Below are 22,204 nucleotides of genomic sequence, written 5' to 3'. Positions count from 1 at the left end.
CGACTAGGAACCATGAGGTTGCGGGTTCGGTCCCTGCCCTTGCTCAGTGGGTTAACGATCCGGTGTTGCCGTGAGCTGTTGTGTAGGTTGCAGACGCGGCTCAGATCCCGCGTTGCTGTGGCTCTGGCATAGGCTGGTGGCTACAGCTCCGATTAGACCCCTAGCCTGGGAACCTCCATATGCCACGGAAGTGGCCCAAAGAAATAGCAAAAAAAAAAAAAAAAAAAAAAGAGTCTCCATAGTTAAAAGCCAAATTTCTTTGATTTACTTAGCTGACATCTAAACTTACATCTAAGCCTACATATAATTTTATAAAATTAGACTATAAAACCCTTTAAAAAAACCCGGTCAATTAAAATATTAATTTAGGTTGAATTATATGAAATTTTCACTTTTATGGTCAAATGGTCAATTAGTGGCAATTTCATATGGTCCAACCTAAAAGATAACCGACACCAACTTTTAAAATTCTGTCTGCTCCCTAAATATATCTACTTTTGTTAATAAAAAAAAAAAAAATCAAGGCAGCAATTATCTAGGTTCCTGAACAGCAATTTTAAACTGAAATCATTTGAGGTCTAGTTTTAAGGATACAATTACCTTAATTTAAAAAAGCAAAAAATAACCCAAACCCCCACCTTAAAAAAAGCATATTTTTCAAGTTCTTAATAAGCTGTTACTTTTCTAGTTGTAAAAACTATAAATACTACCACTGCATAAAGAATATTACACGTTAGAACATTAATTTTACAAGCATAATTATGTAGCTAATGCTAATAACTACAGAACACCAAGAGCTAGGAAATTACAAACGTGTGTTTAGGCCAGATTTCTAAAAATAGACACACAGCGTTCTTAATCCTGTTTGTGTAACATGCACAGATCCTAGGGTCCTGAATTTGGAATTGTGATGTATATTTGAAACATGATATGTTTTCAAAGCCCCATACATGATCCTAACAAAGCCAGGACTGAGAAAAATCAATATATATTTTCATAGATGAACAGAGACACGTTCCTTAAAATTAAACACACACACACAAAATCAGTAAGTAATAATAACCAAAGGTAAAGCTTACCCTTTCCAAGAGACTCATTTCCTGGAATTCTGGACTAGTGTTGGACAGCCGCTGCAAAGTATGGGTCAAATCATACGTCGTTGAAAAGTAAAACCCGTCCACACTCAAGACATGGTTTATCATTGCTAGGAAAGTTTTATTATCTTGTAACTGTAAACAAAGGAGAGAAAACAATCAGTCCACCTCATACTTGAAAAGGAATCTATCAGCATGACAAAAGAATGAAAAATAAAAACGTGTAACTGCAGCCCTGTTAAATGCCACTGGCACAAAGACTGGTAAAGAGGATGCTCACCATTTCCCCAGGTCCTAGGACAGTTCCTGGCACGTGGCCATTGCTAGACAGCATAGGGGATTATAATCATTGATTAGGTAGAACTCCTTCCTGTTGGTGTCCTTCATAATTTTTACTCTAAAGGGCAGAAGAGTGATTTTAACAAAACACCACCACCTTAGGTTATGACCTACTGTGTACCTCAAGTTGTAAAAACATGGGGGGGGGCATAATGTTGGTAAAGTCAAACTATTCCTTTACTTTGTCCAAAGCATCCAAACTCTATGTGTGTCTGTGTGTGTAGCTACAAAACTGTGCTAGTACTTCTCTACTAGAAACCTGAATATCCACAAGGCTTTACATAGATTCTTTTTCATCTTCACAGAAGCACTTTGCTGGTTTAGCATAATTATCCTCATTTGATGAAGGAAAAACATAAACTCCATGAGAGGCCCAGTAGTACAGATAGTCAATAACAAGAGATTAATACCATCTTCATTCCTAAGAAAGTTTACTGGCTTAGCCAAGTTGGGAAGTAAAATGGAATTCTTTATTTTTCTTTTCAAGCAAAGATTGAAAAGAAACATCGAGGAGAGAGAGAAGGGGCCAAGATGGTAAAAGAGGAAAACCGTGAGCTCACCTCTCACAGGCACACCAAATTTACAATTATTATAAGCTATCTATGAAAACAACCTGAAGACTAGTAGATGAGATTTTCTACAACTAAAGATATAAAGAAGGAACTACAATGAGATGGTTAGGAGGACTAGACCCACACTGCCAGGCAGACAACCCACAAATAAAAAATATAAACAGATTTATTACCAGTAATGAAATTGAATCAGTGATCAAAAAACTATCCACAAAAGTCCAGGACCAAATGGCTTCACAGGTGAGTTCTACCAAATATTTAAAGAAGTGTTAAAAATATAATAGAAATCAATAAGAATAATAAGTAGGAGTTCCTGTCGTGGCGCAGTGATTAACGAATCCGACTAGGAACCATGAGGTTGCGGGTTCGATCCCTGCCCTTGCTCAGTGGGTTAACGATCCGGCGTTGCCGTGAGCTGTGGTGTAGGTTGCAGACGCGGCTCGGATCCCACGTTGCTGTGGCTCTGGCATAGGCTGGCAGCTACAGCTCCGATTAGACCCCTAGCCTGGGAACCTCCACATGCCGTGGGAGCGGCCCAAGAAATGGCAAAAAAAAGACCAAAAAAAAAAGAATAATAAGTAAACCCCTACCCTCAAGCTATTCGAAAAAATTGAAGAGCAAGAAATATTTCCCAACTCCATGAGGCCAGCATCACCCTGATAGCAAAACCAGATAAAGTCACCACAAAGAAAGAAAACTGTAGGCCAATAACACTATCGAACACAGATGCAAAAATCTCCAACAAAGTATTAGCAAATCAAATTCAACAATATATTTAAAAGATAGTTCCCACTGTGGCTTATGGGTTAAGAACTCAACTAGTATCCATGAGGATGTAGGTTCAATCCCTGGCCTCACTCAGTGGGTTAAGGATCTGACATTGCTGCAAGCTGTGGCAGAGGTCACAGATGTGGCTCAGACCGGTGTTGCAGTGGCTGTGGTTCAGGCCAGCAGCTGCAGCTCCAATTCGACCCCTTGTCTGAGAACTTCCATATGCTGTAGGTGTGACCCAAAAGAGGAAAAAAAAAAAAGATCATACACCATGATCAAGTGTTACTGATTCCAGGGATGGAAGGATGGTTTACTATCCACAAATCCCAATCAATATGATATACTACATTAACAAACTGAAGAATAAAATCATATGATCATCTCAGCAGATGCAGAAAAAGCTTTTTACAAAATTCAATATCCATTTCTGATAAAAGCTCTCAGCAAAGTAGGTATGGGGGAACACACCTTAACGTAATAAAGACCATATATGACAACATCAAACTCAATAGCAAAAAGCTGAAAGCATTTCCTCTAAGATCAGGAATAAGTCAAGGATGCCCATTCTCAACATTTAGATGTCCTAGCCATAGCAATTAGGCATGAAAAAGAAATAAAAGGAATCCAAACTGAAAAGGAAGTAAAACTATCACTGTCTGGAGATGACATGACACTATGTATAGCAAATACTAATGATGCCACCGAAAACCTAGTAGAATAAATGAATTTAGTAAAATGGCAGCATATAAAAATAATATATAGAAATCTGTTGCATTTCTACAAACTAATGGTGAGCTAACAGTAAGAGAAAATATGAAGACAATCCCATTTACAACTGCATAAAAAAGAATACCTAAGACTAAATCTAACCAGGGTGGTAAAAGACCTGTACCTGTAAGAAACACATTGACAAAAGAAATTAAAAATGACAGAAAGAGACTCAGAGAGAACAAATTCAAGGTTGCCAGTGGGGTTAGGGGTAGGAAGGATAAATTAAATAGGCACGGGAGATTAAGAGATAGAAGCCTCCAGGAGTTGGGAGTTCCCATTGTGGCTCAGTGGGTTAAGAACCCAACTAGTACCGATGAAGATGCAGGTGCGATCTCTGGCCTTGCTCAGTGAGTTAAGGATCCAGTATTGCTGTGAGCTGTGGTGTAGGTTGCAGATATGGCTCGAATCTGGCATAGCTATAGCTTTGGCTGTGGCAATGTCCAACACTGCAGCTCCAATTCAACCCTTAGCCTGGGAACTTCCATTTGCCACAGATGCAGAGAAAAAAAGAAAAAAAAGATACAAACTTTCAGTTATAGAATAAATAAGTCATAGAAATATAATGTACAGTCTAGGGAATACTGTCAATAGCAGTATAGTAAATCTGTATGGTCACAAACTGTAACTAGATTTATCCTGGTGATCAAATTCTAATGTATATTAATACTGAATTACTATGTTGTACACCTGAAACTAATATAATACTGTAAGTTAATTATACTTCAATGAGAAAGGAAGATCCAACAAGAGTAATACTTATATTTATTTTTCTTTTTTTAAAAGATAAAATTTATTTATTTATTTATTATTTGGCCCCATGTGTATCTGCTTGATGTGGGATCTCAGCTCCGAGACCAGGAATTGAACCTGGGCTGCAGCAGTGAAAGCACCAAGTCCTAACTACTAGACTACCAGGGAACTCTTCGTATTTATTTTCTGATAATCATATTCTTTTTGCCTTTTTTTTTAAGGCCACACCTGCAGCCTGAAGTTCCTGGGCTAGGAGTTATATCAGAGCTACAGGCCTACTCCACAGCCACGACAACAATGGATCTGAGCCACATTTGCAATTTACACCACAGCTTGTGGCAATGCTGGACCCTTAACCCACCAAGCAAGGCCAGGCACTGAACCCGCATCCTCACAGACCCTATGTCAGGTTCTTGACCAGTTGACCCACAACAGGAACTCTTCTGATAATCATTTTAGCTGGCTTTCCCCAATGAACACTAAGATTGCTATTTGTTTTTATCCCTGTTTTTAAAAGTAATTTTTTTTTTTTTTGCTTTGTAGGGCTGCACCCATGGCATATGGAAGTTCCCAGGCTAGGGGTCAAATCGGAGCTCCAGCTGAGGCCTAAATATACATGTTACAAAATTTTTAATTTGGCCTCAGACATTAAAAAAAAAAAGTATAAGCAAAGCATATACAATGAGGAGTGCTAAAATTAGTTATGCACCCTGAAGACAAATTAAAGCAATCAAGAAGAAATTGTCCATGTAAATATTACTGGGCTAGTAAATGAATACAAACCATTTTTATTGCCTTAAATTACCATGTCTCATAGAGAATGAATATATTAATATATTGATATATAAAGTAAAAAAAGAAATTTTAAATTTAAACTGAAATATAAAAACCATAGCCTAGGAGTTCCCGTTGTGGCTCAGCAGAAGTGAATCTGACTAGTATCCATGAGGATGCAATTTCGATCCCTGGCCTCACTCAGTGGGTTAAGGATCTGACATTGCCCTGAGCTGTGGTATAGGTCGCAGACGCAGCTCGGATCTGGCATTGCTGTGGCTGTGGCATAGGACAGCAGCTACAGCTCCGATTCATAGATTGAGAACTTCCATGCACTGAGGGCGTGACCCTAAAAAAGACAAAAAATAAAAACCATAGCCTACAGTTTTACTTGGTCAATAAGACAACAGTGGTAAAACTAATTTTTTAAATATGTATCATAGGTTAAGTCACATGTTTTAAAATAAACTTTCTTTCAAAAACAAACTTTTTGTAATCTTGGGAGTAAAAATACAACTTAAAATTTTTAGAAAGCAAACCCTATAAATAAAATTACATTTAAGTACAAATACTCAATAAGTATAAATCTCTAAACATAATGCTGATTTAGAAAAGGTAATTTCTGGAGTTTCTGCTGTGCTGCAGTGGACTAAGGATCTGGTGTTGTCACAGTGGTGGCATTAAGTCCCAGCTTAGGCTCAGATTCCATCCCTGGTCCAGGAACTTCTGCATTCCATGGGCACAGCCAAAAAAAAAAAAAAAGTACATATATGTATATGTGTGAGTGTGTGTATTATTTCTTGTCAAAAATTTATCAAAAGTAGCCTGAACAGTGCTTGCATTCTTTTCATTATGTAACTTATGATACCATCTTTCTACACCCTGGTGAACTATCATACATCTAAGCTTGAACCAGCTTCTAACACTTTATTCTTTGCGCTGTTAGAGTCATAATACTTCTGTGAGTTACTTTAATGTGAAGTTTGTTGCCAACATCACTTTCTCCCAGGACACCTTCAGCCTCTTCACGATTACTGAGAACCACTGCGCCATTATTGTCAATGAAGTCACCCTCACTGGGACCTCTGGCTGCATATCTAGAGCCTCATGAACAGTAGCAGTGTCGGCATTCCCACCACCAGCTATTTCTTCTACACTCCATTCATGTTCACTTTGAATTTCACTTTTAGTGTCGTCACTTTTTGGGTTTTTTTTTTTGCACCCTGAGCTAATTCTATAGTCAATATACTATGGTAATTGAAATTTAAACTATGTTGTTGGGGACTGGTGTGAACTAAACTGTGGTAACTGAAATCTGTGCATAGAGAAACTGTGAAAAAGGAATACTGTTTGAACATGTGCACATGCGCACAGACTCATATTCACACATGGCAAAAGAAAAATGTATTTTTCCCCTGGGGAAAGAGGGAATGAAATGGGATGAGCAGAACTTCAAAGACATTTTATTTCTTTAAAAAAAGGATATAAAGTTAAATCTGCATGTTGAGTATACATGAATTTTGTTTGTCCTTTTCCTCTGTATGAAATTTCATATTTTTTCAGACTTGAGCCAGTTTAAAAAAAAAAAAAACAATACCACCAAAACCAAGAGCATTAAGATACATGAAGGTCATTGTTAAAATTACATTTTTGGCCCAGGGAGGCAGCTGCAGCTCCGATTCAACCCCTAGCCTGGGACCTTCCACATGCCACAGGTGGGCCGCGCCCCCCCAAAAAAAGAAAAATTGCATTTTATAGCTAGGTATGTAGTGTGACTTTGTTCTTCATGTTGCTTAAGTAATTAGGCTTAAAAGAAATCCATCAAATATCCTGTGTTCTACCTCCCTTTCCCACCCACTCCATGGTACTTCTTTGGGTTGTGCAATTAGTAAGTGCTTCTAGTTCTTACCTGAATATCAGTTAAATGCAACATTGTCTTCTTATAAGAAAGGACATCAAAATCTGTCGCTTTCCAGATTACATGATTGAAAAATTCACCTATTTTTTCTTTTTGGTAATGACAATCAGATAATTACCTGCAAAAGCAAAGCCAAAACCACATAAATAAAAATAAGGCAACTGTAAAGACAAAAGCAGCAGTCTTTATTGTTTAAACACTTAAGGCTAGCAGAATTATGTTACATAGATGAAAGACCTATACTTATTTTTTAAGCAATCTCACAATTTATGAACAGAAGGACCAGCACAGGGTATTCCCTGATGGTGCAGCAGGTTAAGGATCTGGCATTGTCACTGCAGCAGTTCGGGTCAAACTTCCACATGCCAAGGGGGTGGGGAAAGGGAGGGAGGGAGGAAGGAAGGAAAGACCAGAGAATCACTTAGAAAAATTTTTACTCAAAGGTCAAACTATAGCATGCTCTTGATCTCTTTCCCTCCCTCCTTCCCCTTCTCTCTCTATCCCCAAAGCATATGAACTTCTGCTAAATTTATTTCCCAATGTGTGGCTTAAAGTATCAAAGGTCATGAGATTTGGCCACTGCAGGACAATGCCCCATCTATACCTCTCATGTCCTTAGTGTCATTCTAAATTGTAGAGAAATGTGCTGAGGCAGTATAACCAACCGGTTATTGCAGCGTTACAAAGATGAGTGGTCAGGAATCAAGAAGCCATCACAACACCATGCATAACACACTAACCTTGATCCTGGCCATTTATTCCTCCCACCAATAAAGCAGGGTAAGCCTTTACCACTAGATGAATTCTTCAGATCTGTTCAGGGCTCTCACCACAAGTGACCTACCTTAAAGTTTTCCTATGTACATCTCTCTCCTAGAACTTGTCACACTGTACTGCAGTAACTTACTACTTAAATGCTTCTCACTGGACTGTAAAATGCAGGACAAAAAGGACTCGCATCTTTTATAAACAACATCCATCACAATACCTGATATAAGAGAAACTTTATTTTAAAGTTCAATGAAATAAAAAGTAAACAAAATCACTTTCCTAATAACTCAGAACCAGGTAACATTCTCTAACATGCTCTGCCATATTCAACCCCAGTATCAAAACTTTTTAAAAAAAAAAAAATTTAGGTGTTAGAGTTCCCTTCATGGCTCAGTGGTTAACGAATCCGACTAGGAACCATGAGGTTGCAGGTTCAATCCCTGGCCTCGCTCAGTGTGTTAAGGATCCAGCATTGCCGTGAGCTGTGGTGTAGGTTGAAGATGCGGCTCGGATTCCCTGTTGCTGTGGCTCTGGCGTAGGCCGGCGGCTACAGCTCCAATTAGATCCCTAGCCTGGGAACCTCCATATGCCACAGGAGCGGCCCTAGAAAAGGCAAAAAGACAAAAAAATTTAAATAAAGTAAAATAAAATTTAGGTGTTATAAATTTAACCACTTGCTATTTGGAGTACATTACTTTTAGAAATTAATGCCCAATACCTACCCTACAGATTCACTGCCTAAAGCAAGATGTAAAGTGTGCCTTTATCTTATACTCTAATAGTGTCAATTTAGTTACCTTCTTTGTCCACCTTAGCTCATTTTTCTTACCTGCCACCAGATGGATTGTGCCCAGTATACCAAATATTGGTCTTGTGACGGCCGAAGGAGGAATATCTTTCTTGACTTTAAAGAAAAAAAGAAAAATCCTTAGAAAAGGCTCACCAACAGGAAGAGAAATTTAGTTTCACTTCAGTGGTTATTTTGACTAAATCAGTGAGCAAGCTTTGTTCTAAGAAAGCAATATTCTGTCATTACTGTTAGACCTCCATGTTGGCAGAATATAAAATAAAGATGTTCATGTACATACAAAGGTCTCTGCCTATCCAGAATATGGTGCCAAAAGTAACATGCTTCAGCAACCTCACTAGGTAAATTAAGGGTTATTTTTAATGCCAATTCTCAACCAAATTTATTTAACCTCTTGTCAGAAACCAAGTACCCATCCCTCTAATAAAATAAGAAAGTAAGTGGAAGTTGAGACATGAATTTTGATTTCAACATGCAACAAATGAAATACAAAAAAGGACTTGCCTATTCCATCTAAAAGTGTGGGAAATGGAGGTAAAGATCCAAGAGTGGAAGGAGGAAGGAAAAGCCGCCTGCTCATGTTTAACAAATTTATGTGGTACGCAGAGAGGCTTCATTATTAATTGTCGTTTTATCAATAATAAAGGCTCTTATTAATAAGAGTGCCTCGGATTATAAGGTTCATTTCACAATTGTTAAACTTTAAGCCAATATGTTTCACAAAACATTTTGTAGACTTCTAGTTTAGGGAATACGCCAAAAAAGCAGGGAACGAAGGTTTCCCAGTCAAAGCAGCTTATTTTGCCACATCCATACTAACTCTGCTTCCTCTCTGCATCATAATGCATCATAGGAGATTAAAGGCTCTGAGAAGGCCTACAGTATAAGCAAGCTATTTCACTGTTTAATTCAAAGTTTTCCAAACTTATGTGGCCATAAAGTATTTCTTTCGGTCATAGTTTAATTATCTTCCTAGAATCCATTTTGAAATACTGCTGTAAACTCAAGTCCTGTCTCTTAAGGCAGACTTGTTATTCTGAATAAATAATTCTAAATAAGGTATAAAATTCACTTGTTTCTCTCAATAATTCAATTTACTTAGTAATGTTATGCCACAATTAACCACTATGAAAAATGGAAATAAGAGTGCAGTGAAAAGCTGAGAGAAAATTCTGAATATATTGAGATCACTGATAAACATAAATGTATTATTGGTAGAGCTGTAAGTTACATTAAGTGGAGTGTAACAGCAACAAAACTATGATTCCTAAGACTATGTTAGTTTTTCATGGAAGAAAAAAAAAATCCTCTTTCAGTGGTAATGGTCTGCTTGCTCAATGGTAAAAGGAAACTGGCAGAGAAACTGTGAGCCCTTCATCATCACTGACTTCAGGTCAAAGTATCTCTTCACGTGTCTGATGACTATCTGGGACCATTTCTGCAGCCAAATTATTCATGACCTTTAGTTCTGTCCACTCAACATGGGTCTGCAATCTCTACTTACAAATATAATTGTCACTGAAAGGTCAACAATCACTGAAAATACATCCACACCAATGTTTTTATAAAACACTACATTATATCGACATGATATATGTGATTAAAGTTTAGGAGAAGTACATTAACAGTGGTTAAAACCAGTCAGCTATTCTGAGACACCAGCCACCAAGCAACAGTCACAGGAAATGCAAAACTATCAAACTAAAACAGGAGTTACCGACGTGGCTCAGCGGTTAATGAACCCGACTAGTATCCATGAGGATGCGGGTTCGACCCCAGCCTTGCTCAGTGGGTTAAGGATCTGATGTTGCCGTGAGCTGTGGTATAGGTCACCGACAAGGCTCACATCTGGCATTGCTGTGGCTGAAGCAGAGGCCAGCAGCTACGGCTCCGACTGGACCCTAGCCTGGGAACTTCCATATGCCAAGGTATGCCCCCCCCCCCCAAAAAAAAAAAAAAAACCACAAAAAAACCCAAAAGTAAAACAGCTCTCACTACATTTCATCAAAGAAAAAGCTATATAGGGTACTTACCAGAATAAGCAAATAATCAAGGAAATGTGGATTTATAGTCCTACCTTTCTTATACTTCAGTATCCTAGGCAAAATATTTTCATGTTTCATTTTATCCCTTCACAGGATATTTACTATTTACTGAATGTCTACTCTATGGTTACTCCAATACTGTACTTAAGAAAATAATAGTATAGAACTTTGTCTAAAGGTGAATTTTAAACAAATGAAATATGAAATTCAAATGTGATAACATGGTACAGTAATTTGTCACCAAAATTATTCCATATTAATCTAGTCAGAAATCAGTGTTTCACATAACTGAAAAACAAGTTGTTTTTCACAACCCAGAGAAGCAAAACCAAAATGTAATTGGAAGGCAGCTATGCTCACCACTATACCACCAACGCTGCTTAAAATATAATTGGACAGAAAAATAAGATAGAGCTTAGGAAAACTAATCTGTCTAAAATACAAGTTTTAGTCAGTGATGTCTATATTATTTTTCATTTATTATTTTCATAGTCATGAGTATTTTCAAAGGCAAAGCTGCTGTTAAAATTCCACACACTTAATGCTAAAACAACTCTCTCACACTCAAATACTTTAAATCTCACAGCTAGAAAGGACCTTACACATCAACAAAACCAATCCTGTTATAGTACCAATAAGGGAACAAAGAAAAAATAATTGTTTTAAAATCCTGATGAACAGTAAAATGCTACCTAAAATTTTCTAGATCATTTCTCCTGTTCACGAAAAGAAGCACACAAAGTATAAAAATCAAATGAGGGTAGCAAGAATTAAAATTTTCTGGAGTTCCTATCATGGCGAAGCGGAAACAAATCCGACTAAGAACCATGAGGTTGTGGGTTTGATCCCTGGCCTCACTCAGTGGGCTAATGATCCTGCATTGCTGTGGCGTAGGCCAGCAGCTGTAGCTCTGATTGTACCCCTAGCCTAGGAACCTCCACGTGTCGTGAGCGTGGCCCTAAAAAAAAAAAAAAAAAAAAAAAAGAGGAATTAAAATTTTCTAAGAAGACACTCAGAGATCCACACACTGACATGGCTTTCATTAATTTAACTATTGCAACTCAAGTGTAAAGTCTTTTTAGACACTGCTAAATTTGGCTATGAAATACCTGACAGGGTAACTTCTGTGGACACACGGTCGATGATAAGTACATCATCTGCTCCATCATCGCAAGCTTCCACATAAAATTTTTCAGGTGTGGTATGCCTAAGAAGAAATTTAAAACCATAAATACCTAAACCAAATGAAATGAAGACTTCCAAAAAAACTATTACAACAACTTTAGCAGTGTTTAAATTTGACATTATTTTCCCAGCTTCTGAATAAATAAAGCTGTTATGCTTGCCTGATGTGTTACTGTAACTCTTTTCACTTAATTTAATGCTTATAGGGTTTTAATTTGCTGTAAAACCACCAATTTGACTCATACAAGAAAATCATACTAAAACCTAATTTATATTCGATATGGTGTGGAAGGCAATGAAGCACAACAAGCAGAATCACAGTCTATGAAACCAGACTACCTGTGCTGTATCATCTTGGGCATGTTGCTCATCCTCTCTGTTCTTCAGTTCCCTTATCCATAAAATAAGGATAATACCAGACTCATTAAATAGCGCTGCTATGAGGATAAAATGAGCTAATCTTGACAAGCACTTAGAACATCTGACACATAGTAACCAAGATTTAAGTATTAGCTAAAAATATTAAGAAACACATTTCCAGGAAATTGTTTAAAATAAACTACTTTGATGTTTCAGGCTTTTTGTTGTTAGACAGCTGCATGTGTTCTTGAAAAAAAAAAAACATTTCATTCTGCAAAATAAAAAATAAAGGAGGTAAAATTAGGGTTGGAACAGAGTGCTCAAAATGTATGCAATTTTGTAACCTGGGTCCAACAAAATTAAAAGCTGGAACTCAGGAGATAACTTGGGTAACACCAGCAAGCAATTCAACACAGTTGGAGACTGCCTAAGGAAATAACAATGAACAAAAACAATAATATAAAAAAATGATTGGCAGGCACTAAAACAATGGAGATTGAGGCTGTTGGTAAGGTGTGAGCATGGGTAAATACAGGTATCCCTCTGGGATTGGTTCTGGATACCAAAGTTCATGAATACCCAAGTCCCTCAGATAAAATGGTGTGGTACATGGGAGTTCCCTGGTAGCCTAGTGATTAAGGATCTGGTGTTGTCAATACTGTGGCCTGGATTGGATCCCTGGCCCGGGAACTTTGGTATGCCTCAGGAACAGACCGAAAAAAAAAAAAAAAATTACATTTACAATGGATAGACAACAAGGCCCTGCTGTATAGCACAGAAAACTACGTCCAATTACTGTGATGGAACATGATGAAAGATAATGTAAGAAAGAGAGTGTATAGAGATGTATGACTGGGTCACTCTGCTGTACAGCAGAAATTGACAGAACAATGTAAATCAGCTATAAAAAAAATTTTTTTTTAAAGGTGCAGTACAGATGGCAACCCACAGGTGTGGAGAACCTACAGGAGCCGACCAGAGTTGGGGTAGGAACTAGCATGTCTATTTTTCTGGGGACTAACCTGTTATTCTTATACCTCATCTGAAAGAACTGTCTGTGCAGCAGTCAATCTCAGGGCCTTTGTCTTTCCTTTTTAATTCTACTCCCTCTATTCCACTCCTCTTGCCTATGAAAAATCTTAATTAAACCCGCACACCATCACTGACATAATTTCTTACTGTCCATGTATAAGCTATATGGTATTACAGAAACAAGTCCTGTAGCAGACAAACTATACTGACCATTTATGACTTTAAGTTTTTGAAGAATAATCAACCCTTAATTATCTAAATATAACTTATATCCTTTTATAGTTCATCTATAACTAAGTTCTTAATACTGGGCTAGTTTCCTCTGGGGCGGGTGTATGCTAAAGGCAATGAAAGTCAATTTTAATACAAATCAAGAAATGCAACAGGTGTTCAGGCTCTGACTCAATGGGATCAATGGAATCTCAGGAGCCCTGGGACGAAGATCTATCCCCAGCACAGGGCAGTGGGTTAAGGATCTGGTGCTGCTGCAGCTCCAGTTTGGGTCGCAACTGCTGCTTAGATCAATCCCTGGCCCAAGAATGCCATATGCCACAGGACAGCCAAAAAAAAGAGGGGTGGGGGTAGGCGAAGAAATGAAATAAAGAAAACAAGTCTACCTCAAATATTGCAGCCTTCAATTCAAACTAAGTATATATTCCTTTTTATTGCTAAATAGTATTCCACGGTATGGATATATCACAATTTGTTTATTCATTCACTTGCTCACAGACATCTGTGCAATTTCCAGTTAGGATACTATGAATAAAGCTTCTATGAACATTCTAATACAGGTCTTAAGGCAGATATATGCATCCCTTTCTCTTGGGTGACTACTTGGAAGCAGAGTGGCTGGATCATATGGTAGTTCTATGTTTAACTCACACAGAGAAAGAAAAAAGGAAGAGATTACAGGCACAAGGAAACTTTTGGGGGTGATGAATGCATTCATTATCTTGATTCTGGTGATGGTTTCACAGGTGTAAAACATGTCTCAAAGTAAACATTTTAAATACACGCAATTTATTGCATGTCAACTATGCATCAATAAAACTATAAAAAGAAAAAGTGAGTCGTCTTGAAACAAACCAAAGAAAATATGAAAAATTCTAGACAATCTAGTCATAGAATAGTTACCTCTAGTCTCGAATCCTTAAAAAAAAAAAAAAAAAACACATTAGTCTGCATCTACAGAAGATGTTTTGAGCAAGGGTAAGTTGCACACTAAGAGTAAGTAAGTCAATAAATTTACTGAAAAGCTACCACGTGGTAAGCATTACACAGCACTAGGGACAATGAGGTAGGTAATAAACAATAAACAAGTAAAAAATAGAGGAGTTCCTGCCTTGGCTCAGAGGTAATGAACTCAACTAGGATCCATCTGGATGTGAGTTCAATCGCCAGCCCTGCTCAGTGGGTTAAGGATCCAGCATGGCCATGAGCTGTGGTGTAGGCTGCAGATGTGGCTCGGATCTTGCATAGCTATGGCTTTGGTATAGGCCAGCAGCAATAGCTCTGATTCAACCCCTACCCTGGGAACTTCCATATGATGTACCTGCGGCCCTAAAAAGCCAAAAAAAAAAAGAAATACAGAAATACAAAAAAACTTTTTGATGAAAAGTAGACATGAAAAAACAAGACTTTAAAAAGCTTTTGGGAGGACTGGAGCTCAACTTCTTGCCTGAAACCAACAAAATTACATATAACCAAATGCTAAGCAATCTTCAACCAAATGGATTGGAAACTTTCAAAAAGATATCCCACTCCAGAAGACAAGGAGGAGGCCACATCAAGAGGTAGAGGGGCGATTATGAGATATAAGCAAACCCCATACCTCCTGGGTGGAAAGCCCCACAGACTGGAAACTAACAGTATCACAGAGACTCACCTACAGGAGTAAGAGTTGTGAGCCCCAAGTCAAGTCCCCACACCTGGGGATCTGGCATTGGGAGAAAGAGGCCCCGGAGCATCTGGCATTGAAGGCCAGCGGGGCTTGTGCACAGGAGCTCCAAGGGATTGGGGGAAACGGAGACCCCATTCTTAAAAGGCACACACAGAATTTCACATGCACTGGGTCCCAGGGCAAAGCAAAATCTCCGTAGGAATCTGGGTCAGACCTGACTGCAGCTCTTGGAGGATCTCCTGGGATAACAAGGGGTGAATGTGGCTTGTTGTGGGGGAAGGGCATTGGAAGCAAAGCTCTTGAGAATATTCCTCAGCATGCATTTCTGTGGAGGTGGCCATTTTGGAAAAATCTGGCCCCAACCATCAGCGCTGAGAAGCCCCAGGGCAAACAACAATCCAGGTGGGATCACAGACCCACCCAGCAGTAACCAGGCTGCCTAAAGACCCCCCCCCAGGCACACAGCTGCCTCTAATCTCACCCAGAGACAAAGCCCCACCCACCAGAGGGATAGGAATCAGCTCCAGTTACTGTGGGTGGGAACCAGTCCCTCCCATCAGGAAGCCTAGAGCAAGCCCCCATACCGACTTCAGCCACGGGAGGGGGGGGGGGAGCCACCAGAAGTAAGAGAGGCTACAACTCCATTATCTGTAAAAAGGTCACCACACCAAAAACCTATAAAAATGAAAGACAGAGAACTATAACTCAGATGAGGGAGAAAGGAAAAACCCCAGAAAATCACCTAAGTGATGAGGAGATTATCAGCCTCCAGGAAAAAGACTTTAGACTGTTTATGCTGAAGATGATGCAAGACATTGGAAATAAACTGGAGGCAAAGATCGATAATTTACAGGAAACACTGAGCAAAGAGATACAAGATAAAAACTTAAGCAAGAAGAGATGCAAAATACAATAACTGAAATAAAAAATTCATTTGAAGCAGCCAACAGAAGAATACAGGAGGCAGAAGAACGAATAAGTGAGGTGGAGGACAGATTAGTGGAACTTAATGGATGAGGAACAGAAAAGAGAAAAAAAGATTGAAAACACATGAAGACAGTCTCAGAGAACTCTGGGACAATGTTAAATGCACCAACATCCGTATTATAGGGGTGCCAGAAGGAGAAGAAAGAAAGGGACAGAAAAAAATATTCAAAGAGATAATGGCTGAAAACTTCCCTAACATGGGAAAGGAACCACTCACTCAAATCCAGAAAGCACAAGTACCATATAAAATAAACCCAAGGAGGAACACCCTGAAACACATATTAATCAAACCAACCAAAATTAAAGACAAAATCTTGAAAGCAGCTAGGGAAAAGAAACAAATGACATACAAGGGCACCCTGATAAGGTTATCCCCGAATTTTTCAGGAGAAACTCTGCAGGCCAGAAGGGAGTGGCATGATATACTTAATGTGATGAAAGGAAAAACCTTTCAACCTAGATTACTTCACCAGCAAGACTCTCATTCAGATTTGAAGGAGAAATCAAAACCTTCTCAGATAAGCAAAAGCTAAGAGAATTCAGCAACATTAAACCACTTTACAACAAATACTAAACGAGATTCTCTAGGCAAAAAAGAAAAGGCCACAACCAGAAACAAAAACACCACAAATGACAAGGCTCACCAGTAAAGGCATATATACAGTAAAGATATGAAATCACCCACACACAATTATGCTACCAAAATCAGAAATTGAGAAGAGGAGGGTATAAATGCAGGACACTGGAGATGCACTTGCAATTAAGAGACCAAAAACTTAAAAGTCATATATATATATATATATATATACTCTCTTATACCAAAACTTCAGAATAACTGCAAACCAAAAATCTACAATTCATACACACAAATAAGAAAAATCAACTCAAATACAACACTAAAGATAGTTATCAAACCACAAGAGGAGAGAACAAGAGAAGAAGGAAAGAAAAAAGAGCAACAAAAACAAATCCAAAGCAAATAATAATATGGCAATAAGAACATACATATCCATTAAGTGTTAATGGACTAAACACCCCAACCAAAAGACATAGACTGGCTGAGTGGATACAAAAACAAGACCCATATATATGCTGTCTTCAAGAGACCCACTTCACTTCTAGGGACACATACAAATTGAAAGTGAGAGGACGGAAGAAAATATTCCATGCAAACAGGAACCAAAAGAACGCTGGAGTAGCAATATTCATATCAGATAAAACAGACTTTAAAATGAAGAATATTTTAAGAGACAAGGAAGGACACTACATAATGATCAAAGGATCAATCCAAGAAGAAGATATAACAATTTTAAATATCTACACACCCAACATAGGTTCACCACAATATATAAGGCAATTGCTAACAACCTTAAAAGGAGAAGTCAACAATAACAGAATAATAGCGGGGGGCTTTAACATCCCACTGACAGTATTGGACAGATGATCCAGACAGAAAATCAATAAGGAAACACAGGCCCCTGAATGAAGCATTAGACTAGATGGACTTAATAGATATTTATAGGACATTCCATCCAAAAGCAGCAGAATACACATTCTTCTCAAGTGCACATGGAACATTCTCTAAGACTGACCACATCCTGGGCTACAAATCAAGCCTCGGTATCTCCAAGAAAAGTGAAATCATATCAAGCATCTTTTCCGACCACAATGCTGTATGACTGGAAATCAACAACAAGATAAAAACTGCAAAAAACACAAACACGTGGAGACCAAACAACATGCTACTAAACAACCAATGGATCACTGAAGAAATCAAAGAGGAAATGAAAAAATATCTAGAAGCAAATGACAACAGAGATATGACACTCCAAAACCTATGAGATGCAGCAAAAGCTGTTCTGAGGAAAGTTTATAGCCATAGAAGCCCACCTAAGGAAACAAGAAAAAGCTCAAATAAACAAGCTAACTTTACATCTAAAGCAGCTTGAGAGAGAAGAACAGAAAAGATCTAATGTTAGTAGAAGGAAAGAAATCATAAAGATCAGAGCAGAAATCAACAAAACAGAGGAGTTCCTGTCATGGCTCAGTGGTTAACGAATCCAACTAGGAACCATGAGGTTTCGGGTTTGATCCCTGGCCTTGCTCAGTGGGTTAAGGATCTGGCATTGCCATGAGCTGTGGTGTAGGTTGCAGACGCAGCTCAGATCCCGAGTTGCTGTGGCTCTGGCATAGGCCGGTGGCTACAGCTCCAATTGGACCCCTAGCCTGGGAACCTCCACGTGCCGCGGGAACGGCCCAAGAAATGGCAAAAAAAAAAAAAAAAGAAAAAGAAATCAACAAAATAGAAATGAAGAAAACCATAGAAAAGATCAATGAAACGAAAAGCTGGTTCTTTGAAAAGATCAACAAAATTGATAAAACCTTAGCCAGCTTTCTCAAGAAAAAAAGAGAGAGGACTCAAATCAATAAAATTAGAAAAATGAAAAAGAAGTAACAACGGACATCACAGAAATACAAAGGATCATAAGAGACTACTATGCGCAACTATACGCCAATAAAACAGAAAACCTACAAGAAATTGACAAATTCTTAGAAAGGTACAATCTTTCAAGACTAAACCAGACAAAATAGAAAAGACGAACAGACCCATCGCAAGTACTGAAATTGAAACTGTGATTTAAAAACTTCCAACAAACAAAAGTCCAGGACCAGATGGCTTCACAGGCAAATTCCATCAAATAGGTGTTAGATCTTCTATCCTAATGAAACTATTCCAAAAAAATCACAGAGGAAGGGACATTCCCAAACTCATTCTATGAGGCCACAATCACCCTCATACAAAAGCAGACAAAGATACCACAAAAAAAGAAAATTACAAGCCAATTTCACTGATGAACACATGCAAAAATCCTCAACAAAATACCATCAAACTGAACCCAACAATACATTAAAAGGATTGTACATCATGATCAAGTGGGATTTATCCCAGGGATGCAAGGATTCTTCAATATCCACAAAACAATCAGTGTGATACACCACATTAACAAACTCAAGGAAAAAAAAAAAACATATGATCCTCTCAAAAGACACAGAAAAAGCCTTTGACAAAATCCAACACCGATTTCTGATAAAAACCCTTCAGAAAGTGGGCATAGAGGGAACCTACCTCAACATAATAAAGGCAATATATGACAAACCCACAGCTAACATCATTCTCCATGGTAAAAAGCTGAAAGTATTCTCGCTGAGATCAGGAACAAGACAAGGATTGTCTGCCCTCACCACTACTATTCAACACAGTTTTGGAAGTCCTAGCCATTGGCAATCAGAAGTAACAGAAATAAAAGGAATCCAAACTGGAAAGGAAGAAGTAAAACTATCGCTATTTGCAGATGACACAATACTATACCTAGAGGATCCTAAAGACTCTACCAGAAAACTGTTAGAGCTCATCAATGAATTTGACAAAGTCACAGGATACAAAATTAATACACAGAAATCGACGGCATTTCTATACACTAACAGTGAAAGAGCAGAAAGAGAAATTAGAGGAGCAATCCTGTTTACCATCACATCCAAAAGAATAAAATACCTAGGAATAAACCTACCTAAAGAGACAAAAGACCTGTACTCTGAAAACTCTAAGATACTGATAAAAAAAAATTAAAGATGACACAAATGGATGGGAAGACAACCACGCTCTTGGATTGAAAGAGTTAATATTATCAAAATGACTACACTCCCCAAGGCAATCTAGATTCAATGCAATCCCTATCAAATTACCAAGAACATTTTTCAAAGAATTCGAACAAAATATTTTAAAGTTTCTTTGGAAGCACAAAAGACCCAGAATAGCCAAAGACATCTTGAAAAAGAAAAACAGAGCTCAGGCTCCTTAACTTCAGACTATACTACAAAGCAAGAGTCATCAAAACTGTATGGTACTGGCACAAAGACAGAAATAGATATCAGTGGAACAGGATAGAAAGCCCAGAATTAAACCCACGCACCTACAGCCAACTAATCTATGACAAAGGAGGCAAGACTATACAATGGAGAAAAGACAGCTTCTTCAATAAGTGGGAAAACTGGACAGCCACATGTAAAAGAATGAAATTAGAATGCTCCCTAACACCATACACAAAAATAAACTCAAAATGGATTAAAGACCTAAATATTAAACCAGATACTATAAAACTCTTAGAGGAAAACATAGGCCAAACACTCTCTGACATAAACAACAGCAACATCTTCTCAGATTCACCTCTTAAGAGTAATGACAGTAAAAACAAAAATAAACAAATGGGACCTAATCAAACTGAAAAGTTTCTGTACAGCAAAGGAAACCCTAAAAAAAATGAAAAGACAACTCACAGAATGGGAGAAAATATTTGCAAATGAATCAACTGACAAGGGATTAATCTCCAAAATTTATAAACATCTCCTACTGCTCCATACCAAAAAAACAAACAACCCCATCAAAAAATGGGTAGAAGGTCTAAACAGACAATTCTCTGAAGAAGACATACAGATGGCCAAAAAACACATGAAAAGATGTTCAACATAATTCATTATTAAAGAAATGCAAATCAAAACCACTATGAGGTACCACCTTACACCAGCCAGAATGGACATCATCCAAAAGTCTACAAACAGTAAGTTCTGGAGAGGGCGTGAAGAAAAAGGAACCCTATTACACTGCTGGTGGGATTGTAAATTGGTGCAACCGCTATGGAAAACAGTATGGAGATGCCTCAGAAAACTAAACATAGAACTACCATTTGATCCAGCAATCCCACTCCTGGGCATTTCTATCCAGAGAAAACCATGACTCAAAAAGACACATGTACTCCAATGTTCACTGCAGCACTATTTGCAACAGCCAAGACATGGAAGCAACCTAAATGTCCGTCGACAGAGGAGTGCATCAAAAAGATGTGGTACATAGACACAATGGACTATTACTCAGCCATTAAAAGGAATGAAATACTGGCATTTTTAGCAACATGTATGGACCTAGAAATTATCATGCTCAGTGAAGTCAGTCAGACAATGAGACACCAGCATCAAATGCTATCACTTACATGTGGAATCTAAAAAAAGGACACAATGGACTTCTTTGCAGAACAGATACTGATTCACAGAAAACTTATGGTTTCCAAATGAGACAGGTTGGGGGGTGGGAGGATGTACTGAGGGTTTGAGATGGAGATGGTATAAAATTTGGTTGTGATGATTTCTATATGCCTATAAATGGAATAAAATTCAATAATAAAAAATTATGAAAATAAAATAAAATGAATGGAATAAAGGAATATTAAAAGGACTAATTTGAGTATGATTATATTATGTTTAACCATTTCATAAAGCAATCAATCATATTATACCTGAATTGCTTCAAGGTTTTCCTTCTTAATAAATTTTGTCCATGATTCCCTTAACCAAACCATATTTAAATTTCATATAACTATTTTCTTTCACTTTAGAGTTTTTGGTTCTGTTTTATATCATATCTGGCAGATTTTTGACTGACAGTTTTCTCAAAAGCCAGGAGCCTGCCTTCACCATGTTTATGTTTTTCATAGCAAGTTACATCACACATTACATGCAGTAAAGCATTCAGGAAATGATTCATAAGTGAATAAAAGAGAGTTTAAATAGCAGAATAATTATTTGACATTGCTTAAAAGTCTAAATTTTACTTTTATATACCTTCAAATTTTTAAAATTTGTGCATTGTGAATCTGAAGATTAAAAATATTAAAATTAAAAAGCTTTTGGAAGAGTTCCTTATGTAGTGCAGTGGGTTAGGGATCCAGCACTGTTGCAGCTGTGGCATAGATTGCAGCTATGCTTGGATTCAATCCCCGGCCTGGGAACTTCCACATGCTGCAGGTGTGGCCCTCCACACACACACACACAGTCTTTTGGAAACAGTGGTATCTCTAAATCAGATGGAATTTTATAAGCCTCACTCTAAAAGCCCTCCATACCCCCACACCCCTCAATCTTTCAGATGCTAGTTAAGTACCTGTGCATCAAGAGATGTTCCACTGCATTCCCAGGTCTTAAACAGGCTCAGGACCTGAGTCATGTGAAATGCTTTCTTACAATGCCTGGTGCTATCATGGAACAGCCTTTCTCACAAGTACTTTTTTTTTTTTTT

At 38.0% G+C, this 22,204-nt stretch overlaps 1 protein-coding gene across 1 annotated transcript in view; it reads right to left on the bottom strand.

Annotated features, from left to right (window-relative positions):
* Positions 1-11,746, bottom strand: part of SACM1L (SAC1 like phosphatidylinositide phosphatase) — a 48,269-nt gene extending 36,523 nt beyond the window's left edge. Inside the window, 4 exon segments of the mRNA XM_047771883.1 lie at positions 1,080-1,229; positions 6,981-7,107; positions 8,590-8,664; positions 11,723-11,746. Coding sequence (XP_047627839.1) covers positions 1,080-1,229; positions 6,981-7,004 — 174 coding nt within the window. The 5' untranslated portion in view covers positions 7,005-7,107; positions 8,590-8,664; positions 11,723-11,746.
* Positions 11,747-22,204: the final 10,458 nt, after the last annotated feature.

The sequence above is a fragment of the Phacochoerus africanus genome, chromosome 1 (assembly GCF_016906955.1).
Source record: "Phacochoerus africanus isolate WHEZ1 chromosome 1, ROS_Pafr_v1, whole genome shotgun sequence".
NCBI lineage: Eukaryota > Metazoa > Chordata > Mammalia > Artiodactyla > Suidae > Phacochoerus > Phacochoerus africanus.
Note: the sequence above shows the minus strand (reverse complement) of the source record. Positions and strands in the feature narration are given on the sequence as shown.